Source organism: Mustela nivalis (assembly GCF_964662115.1).
Source record: "Mustela nivalis genome assembly, chromosome: 1".
Lineage (NCBI taxonomy): Eukaryota > Metazoa > Chordata > Mammalia > Carnivora > Mustelidae > Mustela > Mustela nivalis.
The window spans coordinates 66,261,116-66,285,372 of NC_139020.1; the positions used below are offsets into that span (position 1 = coordinate 66,261,116).

General features: G+C 34.0%; 1 protein-coding gene across 7 annotated transcripts in view; it reads left to right on the forward strand.

Annotated features, from left to right (window-relative positions):
* The window catches only part of STXBP5L (syntaxin binding protein 5L), a 451,491-nt gene that overhangs the window by 261,526 nt on the left and 165,708 nt on the right, over positions 1-24,257 (forward strand). For all 7 annotated transcript variants that reach the window (XM_082711856.1, XM_082711861.1, XM_082711860.1 and 4 more), the window contains exons 12-14: positions 3,143-3,215; positions 13,929-14,076; positions 14,961-15,028. In XM_082711856.1, coding sequence (XP_082567982.1) covers positions 3,143-3,215; positions 13,929-14,076; positions 14,961-15,028 — 289 coding nt within the window. The remainder of the gene's footprint in view (positions 1-3,142; positions 3,216-13,928; positions 14,077-14,960; positions 15,029-24,257) is intronic.

The window sequence follows — 24,257 nt, forward strand, 5'->3', positions numbered from 1 at the left end:
CAGTGGTTTCATATGCAATAATAACAGTTTTTGGAAAGAGAAAAAGATGTCTGATTATAAGTCAATAGAGTTGCTTGGACAGCAGATAAAGAGAAAGAAAAGGTCTTTAATATTTATTTATGAATTATAAGAATATAGGTGTTCTTTGGAGTTATGAGAATGAATGATAAAGGAATAAAGAACAAACAAAAGACCAAAAGCTGAATTTAGGAAAACACCTCCAAAAAGAGCTTGGAGAAAAATATATGTGCCGGTCATAGAGGCTAATAGTGTTTGATCTTTGTAACCACGTATTTTTATGTGTGTGTGAATATATAAGTTTCTACACATCAGTAGAGATGTTAGGATAATTTCTAATAATATTAAGTAAATTATGAATTTATTGTAACTATGTCTAATCACTTCCAAGCTACAAAACTGTCTTTGTTTTTCAGAGTAGTGATAATGAGGATGGAATTTTTATTTATCAGGAGCTAAGAGAAATACTTTAACTTTAATCATAAAATATAAACATAGTTCACTATTTCTGGCTAAAACAATACATGAAAGTGACAGAGAAGACCCTACAATCACTGCCCTTCTAGAAGCGACTATTTCTAAGTTTATGTATTCACCCCAAAAGTTTATGCATATATCTATGTGTACTTATCTATGTATACATTATCTCTTTTTTGTACAAATGAGAATATATTCTATGTTATTCCATATTATGTTGTTTTTCACTTAACAGTATATTTTGAGTATGATTCCATAATGGAACTTTATTCTTCTTTACAGCCACGTAGTGATAAATCTTACACATATGTTACACAAAATAAATCTATAAATTTTTAATATTAATAAATTGTTTATGCCATTTGACAAATCAACTTGTTTTTTTCAAAGAACACAAATGTCTCTTATCTCAAGGGGTACCTAGAGTACCTAAGCAACCATACTCAGAATTTTTCAATTTTACATTTACATTTAACTAAATCTGGTCTTTTACAAGTGTCATAAATAATGCATTTCTCTTCAGAGAAATAGTAATTATGATGGAACCTTTTACCTGTTGGGGCTAAAGTTAAAAGACTGAGTCTGCTCAAAAATAGACCAATCTAATAAGGAAGTGATACTATTGGCATCTACTGAGCGTGTAGTCTGTCAGGCTTTGCATTAAACATCTTCATATACACCTAATATTCATAAAAGTCTAAGGTAGCTATTATTTTGCCATATCAATGGGTAAAGAAATGGAATTAATTTAATTGAGTTAATGAATTTCCCTAAGATCAAACTGTTAATAAATAATAGAAAGAAAATTGAACCTAATACTGACTCCTAAAGAAATCTTTTTATTCAGAGATTACTGCAGTATAGCAAGTACTTCTACAAAGGTGAAACTTTTGCTACCATTATTATTTGAAAAGAATCAATAATAATCTAAAACAGATGTATCTATCTAAAGTGACAAAACAGCTGTAACTACCTAAAATGATTGTGAATTTTGCTTATTCATGCCAATGTCTCAGTATTGTATTTTTGGAAGTTGCTTCCCAATGATTGCCCTAGAGAGAAGACAAAGAAAAAAAGTAATAGTATGGAACTCCAGTGTCTTTCAACTGAAAAACAAACCAACCAACCAAAACAAAACAAAACAAAACAAAACTAAAAGCCCAAACCCTAAGAACCCTAAATTCATAAATACTAAAATAATGTTGAAAACTTAAAACAGCTCTAAGAGATAAGGGAGAAGTTTGAGAACAGATTGAGTGGCTAACTGTATGAAGACTATATATTGTCATATAGACATACACCCAAACAAGGGTATACTCCTCAGTTTTGGGTTTCTGTTTCTAGCTTTTTCTTGTAGCATGTGACTTCTAAATATGAGTAAGTTCTATAGCCTCTCAAGGTTGTCTATAGGTTCTATAGCCTCTCAAGATGATAAAGACCTGTGAAGGGCTGTGAAGGCCATCTTTTCCAGTTTCTCACCTAAGACTTGAAGACTCTCAATAAAATTCCTACCAAATGATTGTTGAGTTTAGGATTAAATACTCTTAAAGTAACTAGTAGAAACTGCTGGAATAATGAAAACACATGAGAATTTAGAATCATAAGGCTTGAGTTAAAGTTCCACCTTTTAAGTTAACTAACTTTGTAAATCGGTGCTAATCTCATAACCTCTTTGGACTTCAGTTTTCTCTATGAAATGAAAAATAGTAATACCTGTTTTAGCTATAGAGAATCAAATATCATGATATAAGATGTTTTTATAAATACTTTTTCCTTAAATTGAGAACACTTTAACTGTGCCTTTCCTTTATAAGTCTCTATTATAGATGGAAAGCAGTGTCTTCCCTGACCACAATAACTAAATCAGTGCTCTCCCAAAAGTCATTTATTACAACATTACCTTTGATATTTTTTTGATAGCTCACATTATTCTCTGAATTTATCTTATTTGTTTACTTCTTCATGGTTTGTATACATGCCTAGAATGTAAATTCCATGAGAGTAAGGACCTTGTCAATTTTATTTTCCATAAATCCTTTGTTCTGAGAATACTTGGTGGAACATATTGGAAGGAAGAAGGGGGTTACAGTTTAGGAATTTGAAAATCCTAAACTATCCTGAGATTCCCTGTCTTTTTGAGGTATATACTCTTAGGGATATATCTTTAAGTACATGTTAAATCACATTGAATTGAAATTAAATTTTTTAGTATAAGGAGTGTTGCTCTCATAGGGATGTGAAAAATGTATCACAGCTCAGAAAGGCAGATTACTGTGTCCTTAGAACATCTCCTTGTACAAATGAAATCAGATCTAAACTAGAAGATTATGGAAGAATAAGATAAATGTTTGTGAGAAAGAAATAACAGACTCTTCAAATAATCTACTATCACTGCCTCATGATTATTGAGAAGTGTTTAACTCTATGCCTATTCAACTTTTCATTTTCATACTCACTATAATCTTAAATACTAAGTCTGAGAAACATTATTTATTTGAAGTGCTCTTTGTTACTTATTACTTTGGCTCATATTTTGGTCTTCTGAAATCATTTAAATAACATTTGTAAGGAGATAAAGGAAATGAAAGTTCAGTGTTTTATATAATATGTAATATGAAAACTTCCACTTTTTATTTTTTACTTGTAGAATTTCAAGAACCTTATGCTGTTGTAGTACTTCTGGAGAAAGATCTCATTGTAGTTGATCTGACACAAAGCAAGTAAGTTATTCATTTACAGATTAATACTGTTTTTATACTCTATTCATTACATTTAAAATATAGGAAAATCTTATAGATAACTGACAGTATATAATAGATGGTAAATATAGATGGTAAATAAAAGTGTAACACATTTTTTTTAAGATTTTATTTATTTATTTGATAGTGAGAAAGAGAGAGAGAACGTATGCACACATAGGGGGAGCAGCAGGCAGAGGGAGAAGTAGGCTTCCCACTGAGCAGGGAGCCCAATGCGGGGCTCGATCCCAGGACCCTGAGATCATGACCTGAGCCGAAGGTGGATGCTTAATCTACTGAGCCCCCCAGGTGCCCCAAAAATTGTAACACATTTTAAAGGCAACACCAGATGTTTAGAAAGATGCATTTGGATACTGAAGACACATAAATTGGATCACGTGTCTGCTGTTAACCTAAACAAACACAACTGTTATGAAAATTTGTACAGTGTACTGTACGGCCCTCTGTTAGACTATTGACCAAAGAAGAATGGCACATATTATTGGACTATTGCTGCAAAAATACAGAAGAGCAGGATGTGGAGGGTAGACAAGATGGAGGTCTTCTTTCACTTTCTTTTCTTTCTTTTTATGTTGAAAGCAATGGTAACAAATATCAAATACTGCTGTTAGAGTGGCTCTCTCAACTCCACTGCATGGACAGTAAAAGTAGATGAAATTGATGAACACTGTCTTCTTGCTATACATTTTTATTGTAAATGATAGGCATGAAACTGACTTTCCTTTTTTTTTTTCCTTTTTTAATTGAAGTATATTTAACAACAATGTTATATTAGTTTTAGGTGTACAACATATTGATTCAAAAGTTCTATACATTACTTAGTGTTTACCACAATAAGTGTAATCACCATCTGTTGTGTTACAGTATTATTACAATATTATTTTTGTTCCCTATGCTGTACTTTTCATCTCTGTGACTTACATATTTCATAGCTGAAAGTTTGTAGCCCTTAATCCCCTTTATTTCACCTATTAGCCCATTGTTTCCCCTTTGGCAATCACCAGCTTTTTCTCTGTATTTATGACTTTAGTATTTTTGTTTCTTTGCTTGTTTTATTTGTTAGATTCCACATGTGAGTGAAATTATATGGTATTTTTATCTGTCTGACTTCTTTCATTTAGGATAATTTCTTCCAGTGCCATTGATTTTGTCACAAATATCATATCTCATTAGTTTTTATGGCTAAATAATATTTGGTAGATAGGTCGATAGATCAACAGATAGAAATAGATTGCTTTTATATCTTGGCTAGTGGAAATAATGCCACAATAAACATAGGGGGCATACATATTTTTTAATTAGTGTTTTTGTTTTCTTTGGGTAAATTCCCACTAGTATAACTACTGATCTTATGGTATTTCTATTTTTAATTCTTTGAAAAACCTTTATACTGTTTTCCATTGTGGCTATACCAATTTACATTCCACCAACAGTGCACTAGGGTTTCTTTTCCTCTACCTCTTTGGCAACACTTGTTATTTCTTTTCTTTTTTATTCTAGTCATTCTGACAAGTGTAAGGTGACATCTTATTGTAGTTTTGATTTGCATTTCCTAATGATTTGTGATGTTGGACATCTTATCATTGTCTATTAGCTATTTGTAGGTCTTTGGAAAAAGGTCTATTCAAGTCCTCTTCCCTTTCTTAATTTTATTTTTTCATTGTTCTAAGATTCATTGTTTATGCACCACACTCAGTGCTTCATGCAATATGTGCCCTCCTTAACACTCACAACCAGGCTCACCTATCCCCCCCAAAAAAACCTCAGTTTGTTTCTCAGAGTCCACAGTCTCTCATGCTTTATCTCCCCCTCCTGATATCCCCCAATTCACTTTTCCTTTCCTTCTCCTAATGTCCTCCATGTTACTCCTTATGCTCCACAAGTAAGTGAAACCATATGATACTTGACTCTCTCTACTTAACTTATTTCACTCAGCATAATCTCCTCCAGTCCTGTTTGTGTTGATACAAAAGTTAGGTATTCATCCTTTCTAATGGAGGTGTAATATTTCATTGTATAAATGGACCATATCTTCTTTATCCATTTGTCTGTTGAAGGGCATCTTGGCTCTTTTCACAGTTTGGCAATTATGGCCATTGCTGCTATGAACATTGGGGTACAGATGGCCCTTCTTTACACTACATCTGTATATTTGGGGTAAATACCCAGTAGTGCAATTGCAGGGTCATAGGGTAGCTCTATTTTTAATTTCCTAAGGAAACACCACACTGTTTTCCAAAGTGGCTGCATGAGCTTGCATTCCCATTAACAATGTAAGAGGGTTCCCTTTTCTCCACATCCTCTCCAACACTTGTTGTTTCCTGTCTTGTTAATTTTGGCCATTCTAACTGGTGTAAGGTGGTATCTAACTGTGATTTTTATTGGAATCTCCCTGATGGCCAATGACAATGAACATTTTTTTCATGTGTCTGCTAGCTATTTTTATGTCTTCTTTGGAGAAGTGTCTGCTTTCAATCGGATTATTTATAGGGGTTTTGGTGTTGATTTGTGTAAGTTTTTTATATATTTTGGAAATTAACCTTTTATCAGAGATATCATTTGCAAATATCTTCTCCCATTCAGTAAGTTACCTTGTCATTTTGTTGATTATTTCCTTCATTGTCATAAAAGGTTTTTATTTTGTTATAGTCCCAATAGTTTATTTTTGCTTTTGTTTCCTTTACTGGAGGAGATGTATCTAGAAAATGGTTTCTACAGCAGATGTCAAAGAAATTACTGCCTGTGTTTTCTTCCAAAGTTTTTATGGTTCCAGATTTTGCCTTTAGGTCTTTAATTCGAGTTTATTTGTGTATATGGCATAAAAAGTGGTCTAATTTCACTCTTTTACTTGTAGCTGTCCATTTTTCATAGCACCTTATTTGAAGAGACTGTTTTTTCCCCATTGTGTCTTCTTGCCTCCTTTGTTGTAGATTAATTGACCATATAAATGTGGGTTTATTTTTGGACATTCTTTTCTGTTCTGTTGGACTATGTTATGTGTCTTGAGTTTTTTTTTGATTTTTGTTTTGTTTTATTTTGTTTTTGACAGTACTATGTTTTTCTGATTATTACAGTTCTAGTAGTACATCTTGAAATCTGTTGAGATACCTCCAGTTTTGTTCATCTTTCTCAAGATTACTTTGGTGGAGGGCACCTGGGTAGCACAGTCAGTTAAGCATCTGACCCTTGGTGTCAGCCCAGCTTGTGATCTCGGGCTTGGGGGATTGAGCCCTGCATAGGGCTCCATTCTCAGTGTGGAGTCTACTTGAGATTCTCTCGCTCCCTCTTCCCCTCCCCACCAGTCTCTCTCCAATATAATAAATAAATCTTTTAAAAAGGATTGTTTTGGCTATTTGAGGTCTTTTTTGGTTCCATACAGATTTTAGGATTCTTCTAGTTTTATGAAAAATGCTGATGGTATTTTGATAGAGATTGAGTTAAATGTGAAGATTGCTTTGGGTAGTATGGACATTTTAATAATATTCTTGCAACTTATGAGCATGGAATATCTTTCCATTCATTTATGTCCTCTTTATTCATCATGTTTTATAGTTTTCAGAGTACAAGTCTTTCATTACCTTCGTTCAGTATATTCCAAGGTATTTTATTCTTTTTGGTGCAATTTGAAGTGAAGTGGGATTATTTTTAAATTTGTCTTTCTGCTTCTTCATTATTGGTGTATAGATATGCAACAGATTTTTGTGTATTGGTTATTTATCCCACAACTTTATTGAATTCATTTACCCATTCTAGTAGGGTTTCTATATATAGTCTCATGGCATCTGCAAATAATGACAGTTTTACTTCTCCCTTACCAGTTTAGATGTGTTTTGTTTTTCTTGTCTGAATGCTGCAGCTAGGATTTCCAGTACTATGTTGAATAAAAGTGGCAGGAGTGGACACCCTTCTCTTCAGCTCTCAGATTTTCACCATTAAGTATGATGTTAGCTGTGGGTTTTTTATTTATGACCTTTATTATGTTGAGGTATATTCCCTCTAAACTCACTTTGTTGAGAGTTTTTATGAGGAATGGATGTTGTATTTTGTTAAATGTTTTTCTGAATATATTGAGATGGTCATATGGTTTTTATCCACTTTCTTATTAATGTGATATATCTCATTGATGGATTTGCATATAACAACCATCCTTGTATCCCTGGAATAAATTTCACTTGATCATGTGAGTCATGCTTTTAATATATTGTTGAATGTAGTTTGCCAATATTTTGTTTGAGGATTCTGGCATCTATGTTCATCAGAGATACTGACCCGTAAATTTTTTGGTAGTTGTCTACTTTTGGTACCACAGTAATGCTGGCCTCATAGAATGAATCTGGAATTTTCATTACTCTTCTATTTTTTAGAATCATTTAAGAAAAGGGTTAACTCTTCTTTAAATGTTTGGTAGAAATTGTCTGTGAAGCTGTCTAGTGTAGTTTTGTTTATTGGGAGTTTTTGATTACTGAATCAATTCTATTACTAGTAACAGTTCTGTTCATATTTTCTACTTTCCTAAATCAATTGTGGAGGATTATGTTTCTAGAAATTTATCCATTTTGTATTTCTGTGGTGTTAATTATTTTTTCTTCATTTCTGATTTTGTTTGTGTACTCCCTCTTTTTTCCTTGATGAGTCTGGCTAAAAGATTATCAGTTTTTTAAAATCATTTTAAAGAACCCGCTCTGGGGCACCTGGATGGCTCAGTTGGTTAAGCACCTGCCTTTGGCTCATGTCATGATCCTAATATCCTAGGTTTGAGCCCCAAAACAGGCTCCCTTCTCAGCAGGGAATCTGCTTCTCGCTTTCCCTCTGCCACTCCTCCTGCTTGTTCTCTCTCTATGTCAAATAAATAAATAAAATATTTTTTAAAAAGTAAATAACCAGCTCTTGATTTAATTGAGCTTTCCTATTGTGTGTGCATATTTGTCTCTCTTTTATTTATTTCTCTCTAATATTTATTATTTCCTCTCTCCTACTGGCTTTCAGCTTTGTTCTTCAATTTCTGGCTCCTTTAATTATAAGGTTAGATTGTTTGAGGTTTTTATTATTTCTTGAGGTAAGCCTGTATGGTTATAAACTTCTCTCTTACAACTGCTTTCGCTGTGTTCCAAATATTTTTTTTTAAAGATTTTATTTATTTGTTTGACAGAGAGCATGTGCACATGAAGGAGCACTAGGCGGGGGGAGTGGCAGAGGGAGAAGCAGACTCCCCACTGAACATGGAGCCTGACATGGGGCTAGATCCCAGAGATCATGAGACCATGACCTGAGCCAAAGGGAGAAACTTAACCAACTGAGCCACCCAGGCACCCCATGTCCCAAAGATTTTGGACCATTGTGTTTTTATTTTCATTTGTCTCCATGTATTTTTTTATTTCCTCTTTGATTTCTTGGTTGATGCATTGGTTGGTTCATAGTTGGTTTATATGTTTGTTCTTTCCAGATTTTCTTGCAGTTTTAATTTTCCTATTTTTGTCATTAGAAAAGATGCTTGATATGATATTAATCTTCTTAAATTTTTTGAGACTTATTTTGTGGCCTAACATGGGATCTATCTTGGAGAATGTTTCATGTGCAATTGAAAAGAATGTGTATTCTGCTGGTTTGGTGTGGAATGCTCTTTATTTATCTATATGCATCTGGTCTGTTGTACCATTCAAAGGCACTATTTCCTTTAGATTTTCTGTCTGATCTATCCATTGATATAAATGGGGTGGTGAAGTCCCCTAATATTATTGTATAACTATCAATTTTTTTCTCTTTATGTTTGTTTATATGTGCTTTATGTATATGGGTGCTCCAATTTGGGTACATAGGTATTTAAAATTGTTATATAATCTTCTTGGATGTTCCCTTTACCATTATGTAGTGACTCTTTATCTTTCATTAGTCTTCATTTTAAAGTCTTTTTTATCTAAGTATTGGTACCCCCAGGTTTGGTTTTGTTTTGTTTTTGCTTTCATTTGCATGGTTTATGGTTTTTCAGCCCTTCAATGTCACTCTGTGTGTGTCTTTAGGTCCAAAGCGAGTCTCGCATCTTGTAGGCAGCATATTGATGGGTCTTGTTTTTTTAACCATTTAGTCATGTAAGTCTTTTGATTAGAGCATTTATCCCCTTTAAAGTAAATTGTTTCTTAGTTGTTTTTATATTTCTTCTCTGTCCCTTTCTTCTTCTCTCTCTCTCTTCTTGTGATTTGATGACTTTCTTTATTGTTATGCTTGGATTACTTTCTGTTTATTTTGTGTGTATCTACTGTAGGTTTTTAATTTGTGGTTACCATTAAGTTTATATATAACATAGGTATGGCAGTTTATGTTAACTTGATGGTTGCTTAAGTTTGAATGCATTCTAAAAGTATTAAATTTTTAATCTGTCTCCATGTTTTATGTATATGATGTCATAATTTACATATTTTTATTTTGTATATACTTTTACTGGTTTTCTAGATATAATTTTCTATGTTTGTGTTTTAACCTCCATACTGGCTAAGTGACTAATCTACTACCTTCATTACATGTTTGCTTGTACCCATGAACTTTCTTCCTTTCATAATTTTTTTCTAGTTAGGGCTTTTTCTTTCCACTCAAAGAATTCTGTTTAACATTTATTATCAGTATGGTTTAGTGGTGATGACCTCTTTTAACTTTTGCTTGGGAAACACTTTCTCTTTCCTTCTATTCTGAACAGTAACTTTGATGGACAGAGTATTCTTGGTTGCTTGTTTTTTCCTTTCAGCACTTTGAATATATCATGCGACTAGCTTTTGGCCTACAAAGTTTCTGCTGAAAAATCAGCTGATAGCCTTATGGGATTTCCATTTATGTAACTGTTTTGTTTTTTTCTCTTGTTGCTTTTAAAATTCCATTACTTTTTGCCATTTTAATTATTATATGTCTTGGTGTTGACCTCCTTGGGTTAATCTTATTAGGGGCTTTTTGTGATTCCTGTATCAGATGTCTGTTTTCTTCCCCAGATCAGGGAAATTTTTAGCTATTATTTCTTCAAAAAAGTTTTATGCCTCCTTCTTTCTCTTATCCTTTTGGGTTCCCTATAATGTGAATGTTAATACTTAATGATGTTGCTGAGTTTCCTTAACCTATTGTCATATTTTTTATTCTTGGTTAGTTTCTTCCTTTCCAATATCCTGTCTTCCACCTACCCTAATCTGCTTTTTATTCTATCTAGTGTGTTTTTATTTCAACTATTGTATTTTCCATCTCTGCCTGGCTCTGTTTTATATTTTCTTTCTCTTTATTGAAGTTCTCACTGAATTCATCCACTCTTTTTTGAAGTCCAATGAATATCTTTATAACCATTACTTTGCTTTTTTATCAGGCATACTGCTTGTCTCTGCTTTGCTTATATCTTTTGCTGTGATTTTGTTCTTTCATTTTGGGACATATCCCCTCTATCTCATTTTGTCTAACTCTATGTTTTACTGTGTTAGGGAGCTCAGCTATATCACCTTGTCTTGAAAATCATGGCCTTATGTAGAGGAAGAGGCCTTGTGGTGCCTTTTCATGATAATTCTCCTAGTCACGAGAGCTAGATGCTTCTGGAGGATAATCTCTAGGGTTGTGTATACCCTAGTTAGTGACTGGGTAGTATCTGTCCTCAGCCCAGTCATCAACAGTGATCCACTTTGCCTGCTTTGAGTGCACTGGACAGGGTTTTGTCCCTGTGCTGTTGAGGGGCCTAAGGTCTCTATGGGCTTATAGGTGGGTAGGGTCAACAGTCAGCCTAACTGTCTACAGTTAGCCTCTGCAGAGGCACACCCCATGGCAAGGTTTTCTCCTGTTTGGCCCACAGAGGCTTTTGTTGATGGGTGGGCCGAGAACTAGACTAGGTATTTGCAGTCTCTACAATAACTGTGGGTACACTGACCAATAGGGCTCTCTCTCTCTGCATAGTCACTAAAAGGCCTGGTTGCTGGAATTGTAGACATGCTGTTGTGTGGGGTTATCTCCCTCTCTCCCCAAGTCAGGAGTTGTTTTGGAGTGGCACTAGTCCCTACCAGGGATGATTGCAGGATATAGAGGGGCAGGAGCTGCTTTGCAATGATGCCTGCAAAGGCAGGTGGGATGGGTTGGGTAGGGCACACAGTGATAGCAAGATAGGTAGAGAATATCAGGGCTGCCTTGCAAGTGTCCAGCTCTCTAGGCTGGGGGATGGAAGGAAAAATGGCACCCACTAACACTTGTTCTTGGAGAAGTCTCCTGAAGATCACTGTCCCTCCATTGTACATTTTGAGATTAGTAAATTTTCAAACTACTGATTCTATGCTATTTCTCAGTGGGGTTTTTTATTATGCTGGCTCTTTAAGGGCAGAGGCTCAGTTTCCTACTTTCCTCTGGCTTTCTTGGAGTTAAACCCATTCCCAGTGCAGATCCCCAATGCCTGGGATGCCTGGTGTGGAGTATAATCTTCTTGCTTCTCCATGCTTGGTATCCCTGTCATTTATGTTTAGCCCTATCAGGAGTTTGGTTTCTAACCACATCTTTGCCCCTCTTACCTTTTTCAGTGTGGCCTCTTCTCTACAACTGACTGTGGAAAGTCTTCTTCTGCCAGTCTTTAGATCATTTTCAGAGTTAGTTGCACAGATGTCATTGTTATCTTGGTGTATCCATGCGACAAAGTAAGCTCAGGATCCTACTACTCTGCTATCTTTCTCCTGACTCTGATTTTCCCTCATTCTGTACTCTAGACCCACTGATCTTCTCTTAGCCCTTTACATGCAGAAGTTTTGTACATTCTCTCTCTTCTGCATGTATTAATTTTCCCTTCCTTTTTCTTTTTATTCGCATCTTATCTGTAAAAAACTCAACTCATATATCATTACTTCATTAAATTTTTTTTCATTGCCTATATAACTTGGTCAAATATCCTATTACAGACTTGCATACTTCCCTTGCTCCTCTCCTTCATAGTTCTGGCCCAGATAAAATTTTCCATTTGTTTACAATTGTTTTAAAGATTCTCTACTAGACTGTAGGTATCATGAAGGAGGAGCTTTGTCTGCACATGGAGTTGGTTCTCAGTAAATTTTTGTTGAATGACATACAGCCTGAGTTCTACTTTCTGTCATTTAAAAATGTCAGAGATGGGCACCTGGGGGTGGCTCAGTTGGTTAAGTGTCTGGCTCTTCATTTCAAAGTTGTGGAATTGAGTCCTGCACTGGGCTCCTCACTTAGCAGGGAGTCTACTGGAGATGCTCTCTCTCTCCCTCCCTACCATGTTCTTTCAAATAAATAAATCTTTACCAAAATATACGAGAGCCAAGTTCTTTATGTTCATTTGCAGCATATAATATTTCAGTATTTTGAAGGGGTTATAGGATTAGGGTCATAAGATCATTATCACTGATTTTGCCTGGCTACTCTATTTATCAACATTAAATTTAATTAAATTTCATATATATGTATGGATTTATGTCTATTTCTCTAAGTTCTAATATTGGTTTTATCAAAATGTACTGTTCTGATCTCATGGTACTCTTCTTTCTGTGCCATATTACTTGGTTTCTTAACCAAGAATTTATTATATTTATTATATTAATTACTATTAACCAATTATATTATTGTATTACATTAATTATATTTTATATAATATTTATAATTATATTTTATATAATATCTTTCAAGGCCCACTACAGTTTTAATACTCAGTGTTTTCAGTATATACATTTATTCTTACACTTTTTATTAGTTTATATTAATATGTGAAATGACATTTTGCCACTTTTTAGTAGCCAATATATTTTAGCAATAAGGATTCTTAGTGTGGTTCTATATAGATACCCATTTTTTAAATTACGGTAGGCTTGAGAATATGAAATATACCATATCCATAAGTCTATATTCCCATGATATTCTCTAGATTACTTTGTAAATGATCTTAAGCATATATAATCATACACACACCTAAACAGAAAACTTATCTTTCAATTATTCCTGCCAAAAGAAAAAAAAAAAAAAAACAGAAACACTTGTATATGTATTACCTCACTGGAAAACGCATTAAATTTACTAAGATATTTTACCATTTATATTTACATGAAACTGTACATAGATACAACACCTGATATGCTTTAATACATTGACTAATAAGTCAACATGATGAATACACTTTCAGTTTAACATAATTCATTCTACCCATATTACCAAAGTGGTGTCACTGTGGAATTTTAGAATTACAGAGAAGACAGAGAATTTATTCAAGTAAAATTATACCTGTATTCATATTACATTTTACAGATAATCTTTTTTTTTTCAGCATAACAGTATTCATTGTTTTTGTACCACACCCAGTGCTCCATGCAATCTGTGCCCTCTCTAATACCCACCACCTGGTTCCCCCAACCTCCCACCCCCCCACCACTTCAAACCCCTCAGATTGTTTTTCAGAGTCCATAGTCTCTCATGGTTCACTTTCCCTTCCAATTTCCCCCAACTCCCTTCTCCTAATTCCCCATGTCTTCCATGCTATTTGTTATGCTCCACAAATAAGTGAAACAGATAATCTTAAAAGAGCATTCTTGTTCATGTATTTGATCCTAATTTTATGATACTTAAGTGAAATATATAATATTTAGAAGATATTAGGATTTGTTTTATAAGTGATTTTATTTTTTAATCTTTGAAAAATAACACTAATATATTGTCTTCATCTGTTAGTTTTCCAATCTTTGAAAATCCGTATCCCATGGACATTCATGAATCACCAGTTACATGCACAGCATATTTTGCTGATTGCCCACCAGACCTGATTCTAGTACTCTACTCTATAGGAGTCAAGCATAAAAAACAAGGATACAGTAATAAGGTAAAAGTAACAATGAAAAGTAAGGTTTTTTTATATTCATATTATATGATCATACTATTTCCTGTTCTTTTCTGACCTTCCATATAAGAAGACTTGAACTAAAATCTTTTGAGGCCATAAGCTATTGTCTATAAAAGACATAACTTGTGAAATTAAAATTTTTTAAATGTTACACAGCTTTAAACCTATAAGAATAGACATTTCTTATGTACTTAGTATATACATACTTACTGAGATATACTTATCTATCATATATATTTATAAACTAAGTATATATTTATATTAGCATATAATTGAATCATAAAATATAGTTTTTAATTATTTTATATGATTGTGTTTCTCAAAATTCAAGAGTCAACTCTTAAGTTAACTGTTATTTGATGGTTAATAAGACATAATTAACAGTCATTTGTTAAATAATTTTCTAAATTACATTTTGTTATATTTAAAGGATTTAAATACTTACAATAGCAATAGACTCCCTTTTTATGATTTCTATTTGCACAAGGCTATTGGAATGGACAACTCAAGAGAGTACAATTTACATAGTATTCTGTGTTAAGCAGAATTAATGATAGTTTGGTGGCACACAGATTATGTGACAAATATAGCAACACTGTGGTTGTATGATTAAAATTCTTGTTAAATAAATAGTAATATTTGCTAAACTTTATTTTTTTAAAGGAGAGGGAATTGTGCATTTGGAATTGTTTTGTCCAAAGAAAGAATTAAAAGCTAGCTGCACACTTCATCCTTTGTTACTTTACAGCTATTTATTTTTAAGTGAATTTTTTGCCATTATTTTCAAATGTTTTCATTTTTAAAGTTTGTTATCTAAATTTAAAAAATAAAACTCATAAATTCTTCCTGAATAATCTATTTAGGAGTGGCCAATCAGTGGAGGAGCTTGGAACCTTGGAACACAAACATATCCAGAAATTATTATTACTGGGTAAGTGGGATGTGATGTGTGAGTCCACCAATTAAACAAAAGATTTTATTGAATTTTTACACTTTCCTATAATTGTGTTCTAGGAAGTACCAGAAATATTATTACTTCCTATATCAACTGACTTCATGCTCTAATATTAGGAATGAAAATAGACATAACAACAGATAAGGATGATATTTAAAAGATTATAAGAGGCTGTCCTTATGAGATATGGAACAGATATACTTCCTATTTTTCCCACTAAGTACCACCCAAAGCCCTGGGTATTAGGTTAAAAAAAAACATAAGATGACTGGAAAAGGTGGAGAGAAGTGATGATGTCTAGGGTCCCCCAAAACCCCAGAAATGACATGATGGTGAGTTTCTTGGGTTTTCTTTTTGCTCCATATATCCCAGAAGTGGAGCTGAAGTACTTGGGAACTTAGAACTGCCAATGGACACACACAAAACAATAAAAAAAGCCTGCCAAAGGATGAGCTAAGGGGACCTATAAAGACAGAAAACTGTTAGAAAATAATCCAATCACCACAGAAAAATCTATGGCCTACAACAACCCACTCCACCAGAGGCTAAGAGGGGAGCATCAGTTTGAGCAAAAACAGAGTAGGGAACTTTTAACCCTGCTGGGTGGTAACGAAACCCATCACCTATAGTGTTAGAGGAGATCATGTGGGAACCATAATTCCAACCACCACACAGCAATAATGAGGAGCCACACATTTTCTTCTTCTCTGGTGACTGCAAGTCTACTAAGGAAAGAAGAAAGATAACAAGGCTGAAAAATCACATAAGGCATAATAGCTGCAAACTTCCTAAATTTGGCAATAGACATGATCCTATAGATTCCAGAAGTTGAATGAACAAGTCATCTACAAGACCCATCATAGTCAAACTTCTGAACACTGAACACCAAGTAAAAAATCATGAAAACAATGAAACAAGTGATGCCTTACTGATACTGTAAAACCAATTGATGACAGTGGATTTCTCATCAAAAACCATGGAAGCCAGAAGAAAATCTGATCTGTTTCAAGTGCTGAAATAAAACAACTGATAATCCAGAATCCTCTAACAAAAACTGTCACAGCTCATATTCAGGTGGAAAATCCAACTTGCATCTTCTTGCTTGAGAGGGAAATAGAGAAACAGAATGCACATTCAGTGTTCCTCCTTTTCTAGGGTATCCCCAAGAGATTTCACTGAGGTGAAACAGAATCTAAAGTACTGATGAAACATGGACACCTTCAGGCAGAGAATAAAAGAGCTCAGTGGTTTGTTGAAGCGCCAAAAAACTTACAGTGCTGCTGGGAGACAACAGAGTGAGCAAGAGACTACAAGCTACTGATAAAGAAACAGGAAACCTAATTAGGAAATTATATGCACAAGCCCAAAGAAGACACATCTTCTTTAAAGTTTTGAGAAGCCCCCAGGATTTCTACCTGGACTGATTGGTGAGGTCTTCCCCTATACAAAGCCAATTCATAAGAGGTGGCTGTAGTGCTATATCCAAAACAAGATATGACAAGAAGCACAAAGAAATAGTGAAATATGGCCCAGTTGAAGAACAAAAAACACCTCCAAGAAGTGACCCTAAAGAAATGGATACCTGTGAATTACCTGACAGTTCAGAGTAAGTGTCTTAAAGAAGCTCAATGCATTATAAGAGTACACAGACAACTAAATAAAATCAGGAAAATGATGAGTGAATGAAATGAGAATATTAATGAAGAGCAGCTACAAAAAAGAAACAAAAAGATATTTTGGAGGAAAATACAACAGAAGACTTGATCAGTAGAAAGAATCAGCAAACTTGAAGATAGGTAATATGAAAATTATCAAGTCAGAAAAACAAAAATGCCTACAGGACTTATTGAATACCATTAAGTAGATCAATATAAGCACTGTGGAGGTCCCAGCAGGAGAAGAGAGAGAAAATGGGGCTGAAAACTTTCCAAATCTGAGTTAGGAAATGAACATATATATTCCAGAACCTCCAAATACACCAATGAAGGTGAACCCAAAGAGGCCCATTTTGAGATACATCATAATCAAATGGCCAAACACAAGGAAATAATCTTGAAAGCAGCAACAGAAAAGCTACTCATCAGTTACATGGAAAGTCCCATAAGATATCAGTGGATTTCTCAGAAGAAACATTTGGAATAAAAGTGACTGGTTTGATATATTCAAAGTGCAAGAAAGAAAGAAAAAAAAAAAAGCCAGCCTAGAATACTGTATCTGGAAAACTACTTCAGAAATGAAAGAGAAATAAAGAACTTCCAAGACAAAAGCTGAGAATATTTATCACCAAGACACTTGCCTTACTAGAACTGTCAAAGGGAGTCCTTCAAGTCAAAATGAATGAACACTAGACAGCAAAATAAAGCATAAGAAAATATATAGGCAAAACCAAGATCTTATAGTATATAATGGTATATATAGTGATAGTATATAAATAACTTTATATGTTTTATATATACTACTTTATATAGTGGTAGTATATAAACAACTTTAAATTCAAGTTTAGAATTTATAAGATAAAGCATTTTTTTAAAAAAACTATATAAAATTGCATCAATAAGAGAAAGGATTAAAATCATATCATTTCAATAGACACAGAAAAAGTATTTAACAAATACCCATTCATGACAAAAACCCTCTTTAAAGTAGGTCTAGAGAGAACAAACCTCAACATAATAAAGGCCTTATATGGAAAACCCATTCCTGACATCATACTCAATGGTGAAAAACAGAAATTTTCCCCTAAGATCAGGAACAAAACAGGAATGTCCACTGTGATCACTTTTATTCAATATAGTATTGGAAGTCTTAGCCACAGAAACTAGACAACATCAAGAAATAAAGGGCATCCAAATTGGTAAGGAATAAATAAAACTCACTATTAGTAGATGCCTTCATAGTATACAGAGAATACCCAAAAGTCTCCACCCAAAAACTACTAGAACTGATAAACGAATTCAGTAAATTTGCAGGATACAGTATCAATGTACAGAAATCTATTGCATTCCTGTACACTAATAAAGAAGCAGCAGAAAGTGAAATTAAGAAAACAATCCCATATACAATTGCACCAAAACCAACAAAATATCTAGGAATAAACTTAGCCAAAGAGGTGAAAGACCTATATTCTGAAAAGTTTAAAACACTGATGAAAGAAAGCTAAGATGACACAAAGAAATGGAAGGACAGTCTCTGTTCATGGATTGGAAGAGCAAATATTGTTGAAATGTTTTTATTACCCAGAGCAATTTTCAGATTTAATTCAATCCCTACCAAAATACCAACATCATTTTTCACAGAGTTAGAACAAACAATCCTAAAGTTTGTGTGGAACCACAAAAGACTTTGAATATAAAAAGCAATCTTGAAAAAGAAAAACAAGCTGGAAGTTTCACAATTCCAGATATTAAGTCACATTACAAAGTGATAGTAATCAGAACAGTATGGTACTGACATAAAAATAGACACATTGATCAGTGGAACAGAACAACAACAAAAATAGAAATAAATCCACAACTATTTTGTCAACAAGTCTTCAACAAAAGAATGAATATACAACAGGAAAAATTCTCTTCAACAAATGATATTGGGAAAACTAGACATCCACATGCAAAAGAAACTGGACTTTTTTTCACCATTCACAAAAATAAACTCAAACTAAATTAAATACATACATGTAAGACCTGCAACCATAAAAATCCTTAAAGAGAGTACAGGCAGTAATCTGACATCAGCCATAGCAATTTTTTCTAGACATGTCTCCTGAGACAAAGGAAACAAAATAAAAATGAAACTGTTGGGATTATATCAACATAAAAAGCTCTGCACAGTGAAGGATACAACCAGTAAAACAAAAAAAGCAACTTATAGGAGAAGATATTTGCAAGAGACATATCTGATAAAGGGTTAGTATCCAAAATATATAAAGAAATTATACAACTCAATATCCTTCAGAACAATCCAATTTAAAAATGGGCTGAATACATGAACGAACATTTCTTTGAAGAAAACATACAGATGGCAAATAACACTCATCATCAGAGAAATACAAAGCAAAACTATAAAGAGACGTCACCTCACACCTGTCAGAATGGCTAAAATTAACAACACAAGAAAGAAAAATTGTTGCTGAGGATGTGGAGAAAAATGCACTGTTGGTGGAAATGTTATCTGGTGAAGCCACTCTGGAAAACAGTATGGAGGTTCCTCAAAAATATTTTTTTTTTTTTTTAACTTTTTATTTTTTATAAACATATATTTTTATCCCCAGGGGTACAGGTCTGTGAATCACCAGGTTTACACACTTCACAGCACTCACCAAAGCACATACCCTCCCCAATGTCCATAATCCCACCCCCTTCTCCCAAACCCCCTCCCCTCAGCAACCCTCAGTTTGTTTTGTGAGATTAAGAGTCACTTATGGTTTGTCTCCCTCCCAATCCCATCTTGTTTCATTTATTCTTCTCCTACCCACTTAAGCCTCCATGTTGCATCACCACTTCCTCATATCAGGGAGATCATATGATAGTTGTCTTTCTCTGCTTGACTTATTTCGCTAAGCATGATACGCTCTAGTTCCATCCATGTTGTCGCAAATGGCAAGATTTCATTTCTTTTGATGGCTGCATAGTATTCCATTGTGTATATATACCACATCTTCTTGATCCATTCATCTGTGGATGGACATCTAGGTTCTTTCCATAGTTTGGCTATTGTGGACATTGCTGCTATAAACATTCGGGTGCATGTGCCCCTTTGGATCACTACATTTGTATCTTTAGGGTAAATACCCAATAGTGCAATTGCTGGGTCATAGGGCAGTTCTATTTTCAACATTCTGAGGAACCTCCATGCTGTTTTCCAGAGTGGCTGCACCAGCTTGCATTCCCACCAACAGTGTAGGAGGGTTCCCCTTTCTCCACATCCTCGCCAGCATCTGTCATTTCCTGACTTGTTGATTTTAGCCATTCTGACTGGTGTGAGGTGATATCTCATTGTGGTTTTGATTTGTATTTCCCTGATGCCGAGTGATATGGAGCACTTTTTCATGTGTCTGTTGGCCATCTGGATGTCTTCTTTGCAGAAATGTCTGTTCATGTCCTCTGCCCATTTCTTGATTGGATTATTTGTTCTTTGGGTGTTGAGTTTGATAAGTTCTTTATAGATTCTGGACACTAGTCCTTTATCTGATATGTCGTTTGCAATATCTTCTCCCATTCTGTCAGTTGTCTTTTGATTTTTGTTAACTGTTTCCTTTGCTGTGCAAAAGCTTTTGATCTTGATGAAATCCCAATAGTTCATTTTTTCACAATTCCGGTCTTCAAGCTCTATTACAAAGCTGTCATCATCAAGACAGCATGGTACTGGCACAAAAACAGACACATAGATCAATGGAACAGAATAGAGAGCCCAGAAATAGACTCTCAACTCTATGGCCAACTAATCTTCGACAAAGCAGGAAAGAATGTCCAATGGAAAAAAGACAGCCTCTTCAATAAATGGTGCTGGGAAAACTGGACAGCCACATGCAGAAAAATGAAATTGGACCATTTCCTTACACCACACACAAAAATAGACTCAAAATGGATGAAGGACCTCAATGTGCGAAAGGAATCCATCAAAATCCTTGAGGAGAACACAGGCAGCAACCTCTTCGACCTCTGCCGCAGCAACATCTTCCTAGGAACAACGCAAAAGGCAAGGGAAGCAAGGGAAAAAATGAACTATTGGGATTTCATCAAGATCAAAAGCTTTTGCACAGCAAAGGAAACAGTTAACAAAATCAAAAGACAACTGACAGAATGGGAGAAGATATTTGCAAACGACATATCAGATAAAGGACTAGTGTCCAGAATCTATAAAGAACTTAGCAAACTCAACACCCAAAGAACAAATAATCCAATCAAGAAATGGGCAGAGGTTCCTCAAAAATATTAAAAATAGAACTACCCTATAATCCAGTAATTGCAGTACTGGGTATTTACCCTCAAAAAACAAAAACATTAATTGAAGAGATACGTGAACCTGTATGTTTTCTGCAGTATTATTTACAATAGCCAAACTATGGAAGCAGCTCAGTGATCCATTTATAGATGAATAAATAGAGAAGTTGTAGTATATATACAAGGGAATATTACTTAGCCATAAATGATAATGAAATCTTGCCATTAGCAACAACATTAGGGTAGAGTTAGAGAGTATAATGCTCAGTGAAATAAGTCAGAGAGGCAAATACCATATAAGGTAGAATTTAAGGGAAAAAAAAACTAGCAAAGAAAAAAGAGAGAGAAACAAAACATAAACAGATTCTTTACAGAGAACAAACTGATCATTACCAGAGGGATGGGGTGATGGTGATACAGGGTATGGGGATTAAAGAGTACACTTAGAATGAAAAAAATAAATTGATAAACTACATAAAACTATTTTAACATTTAAAAAATCTAAAAAGATGTAATTTGTGACATTAGTAAAACATAAAATGAAAGGGGAATTATAAAGTAGTTTTTTAATGCAAATGAAGTTAACTTGGTATCTATTTAAAATAGATTGGTATAATTATAAAATCTCTTATATAATACACATGGTAATCCCAAAGAAAATCCCCATAGAATATGTACAAAAGAAAATGAGAACAGAATCAAAGCATGTCACTATAAAAAGTCAATGGAACACAAAGGAAGGTAGAAAGAGAGAAAGTGTGGGACAAAATAAATACAAGATAGAAAGAATATAATTTTAAAATGACAATAATAAATTCTTCCTTGTCAGTGATTTCATTAAAAATAAATGGATTAATTCCCAAAGCAAGTGGTTGTTATGTATTAAAAAATGGAAAGGATCCAACTATATGCTATCTACAGAAATTTACTTCAGGTATAAGGACATACATAGGCTGAGAGTGAAAGGATGGATAAATATATTTTGTGCAAATGCTATCCAAAAAAGAGCAGGAATGACCTTACTTAATTAGGAACAATATACTTCAACAAAAAAAATTGTCATAAGAGACAAAGAAGTATAATTGTATAATGATAAAATGACCAATTCACCAGAAAGAAATGGAAGTTGTAAATATATGTTTCTAGCAGCAGAGCACCCAAATATATAAAGCAAACATTGACAGACTTAAGGAGAGAAAGAAGTAATAACACAAAAACAGTAGGAGATCCTAACACCCCACTTTTTTTTTAATTCAATTAGCTAACATATAGTACATCTCCAGTTTTCAATGTAGTATTCAGTGACTCATCATCTGCATACAATACCCAGTGCTCATCACATCATGTGCTCTTCTTAATGCCCATCATCCAGTTAGCCCATCTTCCTACCCACCTCCCTTTCCACAACCCTTAGTTTGCTTCCCACAGTCAAGAGTCTCTCACGGTTTGGCTCCCTCTCTGATTTCTTCACTTTTAGTTTTGCCTCCTTCCCACTATGATCCTCTGTGCTATTCCTGATATTCCACATATGAGTGAAACCATATGATAATTGTCTTTCTCTGCTTGACTTATTTCAGTTAGCATAATACCCTCCAGTTCCATCCATGTCGATGTAAACGGTAGGTATTCATCCTTTTATGAACCACATTTTCTTTATTCATTCATCTGTTGAAGGATATCTCAGCTTCTTCCACAGTTTGGCTATTGTGGACATTGTTGCTATGAACATTGGGGTGCAGATGCTCCTTCTTTTCACTAAAACTGTATCTTTGGGGTAAATACCTAGTAATACATTGCTGGGTTGTCGGGTAGCTCTATTTTTATCTTCCTGAGGAACCTCCATACTGTTTTCCAGGTAGTTGTACCAGCTTGCTTTCCTACCAGCAACCAAAACCTCACTTTCAATAATTAATAGATCTCAGAAGAAGAAGAAGAAGAAGGAAACAGGACCTAACCTACAATTGGACCTAGCAGACATGTACAAAATGCCCCCATTCAACAACAACAGGATGCACATTATTCTCAATTACACATGAAACATTTTCCAATACAGATCACATGTTAGGTCACTAAGATTGAAACTATAACATTATCTTTTGCAACCACAGTGAAATGAAACTAGAAGTCAATAGCAAAAGGAAGACTGGAAAAGCCACAAATATGTGGAAACTAAGCAACACTGTCTTGAACAATGACTAGATTAACAAAGAAATCACAAGGAGATTTGAAAATATCTTGAGACATGAAAATAAAAATACAATATGCCAAAACATGGGATTCAGCAAAAGCACTACTAAGAGGTTTATAAGTAAACATCTAAGAACTTTGTAGTAGGAAATGTTGATGTTAAAAAAAGACCGGAAATAAAAAATCTACCTATGCACCTCAAGAGATTAGAAAAAGAAGGGAAAAAACAAACTCAAAAGTGGTAGAAAAAAGAAAATAATAAAGGTTACAGCAGAATTAAAATTGAATCATGAATGGAAAACAAAAAATATTAAAAATGAATTATTTTTTAAAAGATCAACTAAACTGACAAAGTTGTAGATAGACTAATAAAAAAGATGAAAGACTCAGCAAATACCAGACATGAAAGATGAGACATTGCAATTGATGCTGCCAAAATTAAAAGGTTCATAAGAGACTACTCTGAAAAACTATATGCCAAAAAATGAATAACTTAGATGAAATGGGTAAATTTCTGAAAACATACAACTTATGAAGACTGAATCACAAAGAAATTAGAAGATTTGGACAGGCCAATAACTAAGAAGGAGACTAAATAAGTAGTAATAATTTTAAAAAAATCAATATAGAAATGTTTAGGACTATGTCTTCTCTAAACAACTCTACCTAACATTTAAAGAAGAATTAATACCAGTCTTTCTCAAACTCTTTGGAAAAATTGAAGAGGAGGGAACATTTTCAAACTCATTCATAAGATCAACTTTATCCTGATATGAAAATCAAACAAAGATACTACCTGAGAAGAAAACTACAGATCAATATCCCCAAGGAATATCAATGCAAAACTCCTCCACAAAATATTAGGAAATTGAATACAACTACACATTTAGGGATTATATGTAATGAACAAGTGGAACTTAGCCTCAGGATGCAAGGATAGTTCAACGTATGAAATTTCAATCAGTGTGATAAACCACATTAACAGAATGAAGGACAAAAAGCACACAGTCATTTCAGATAATGCAGATAATGTATTTGACAAAATCCAATGCCCTTTTATGATTTAAAAAAAACCCATT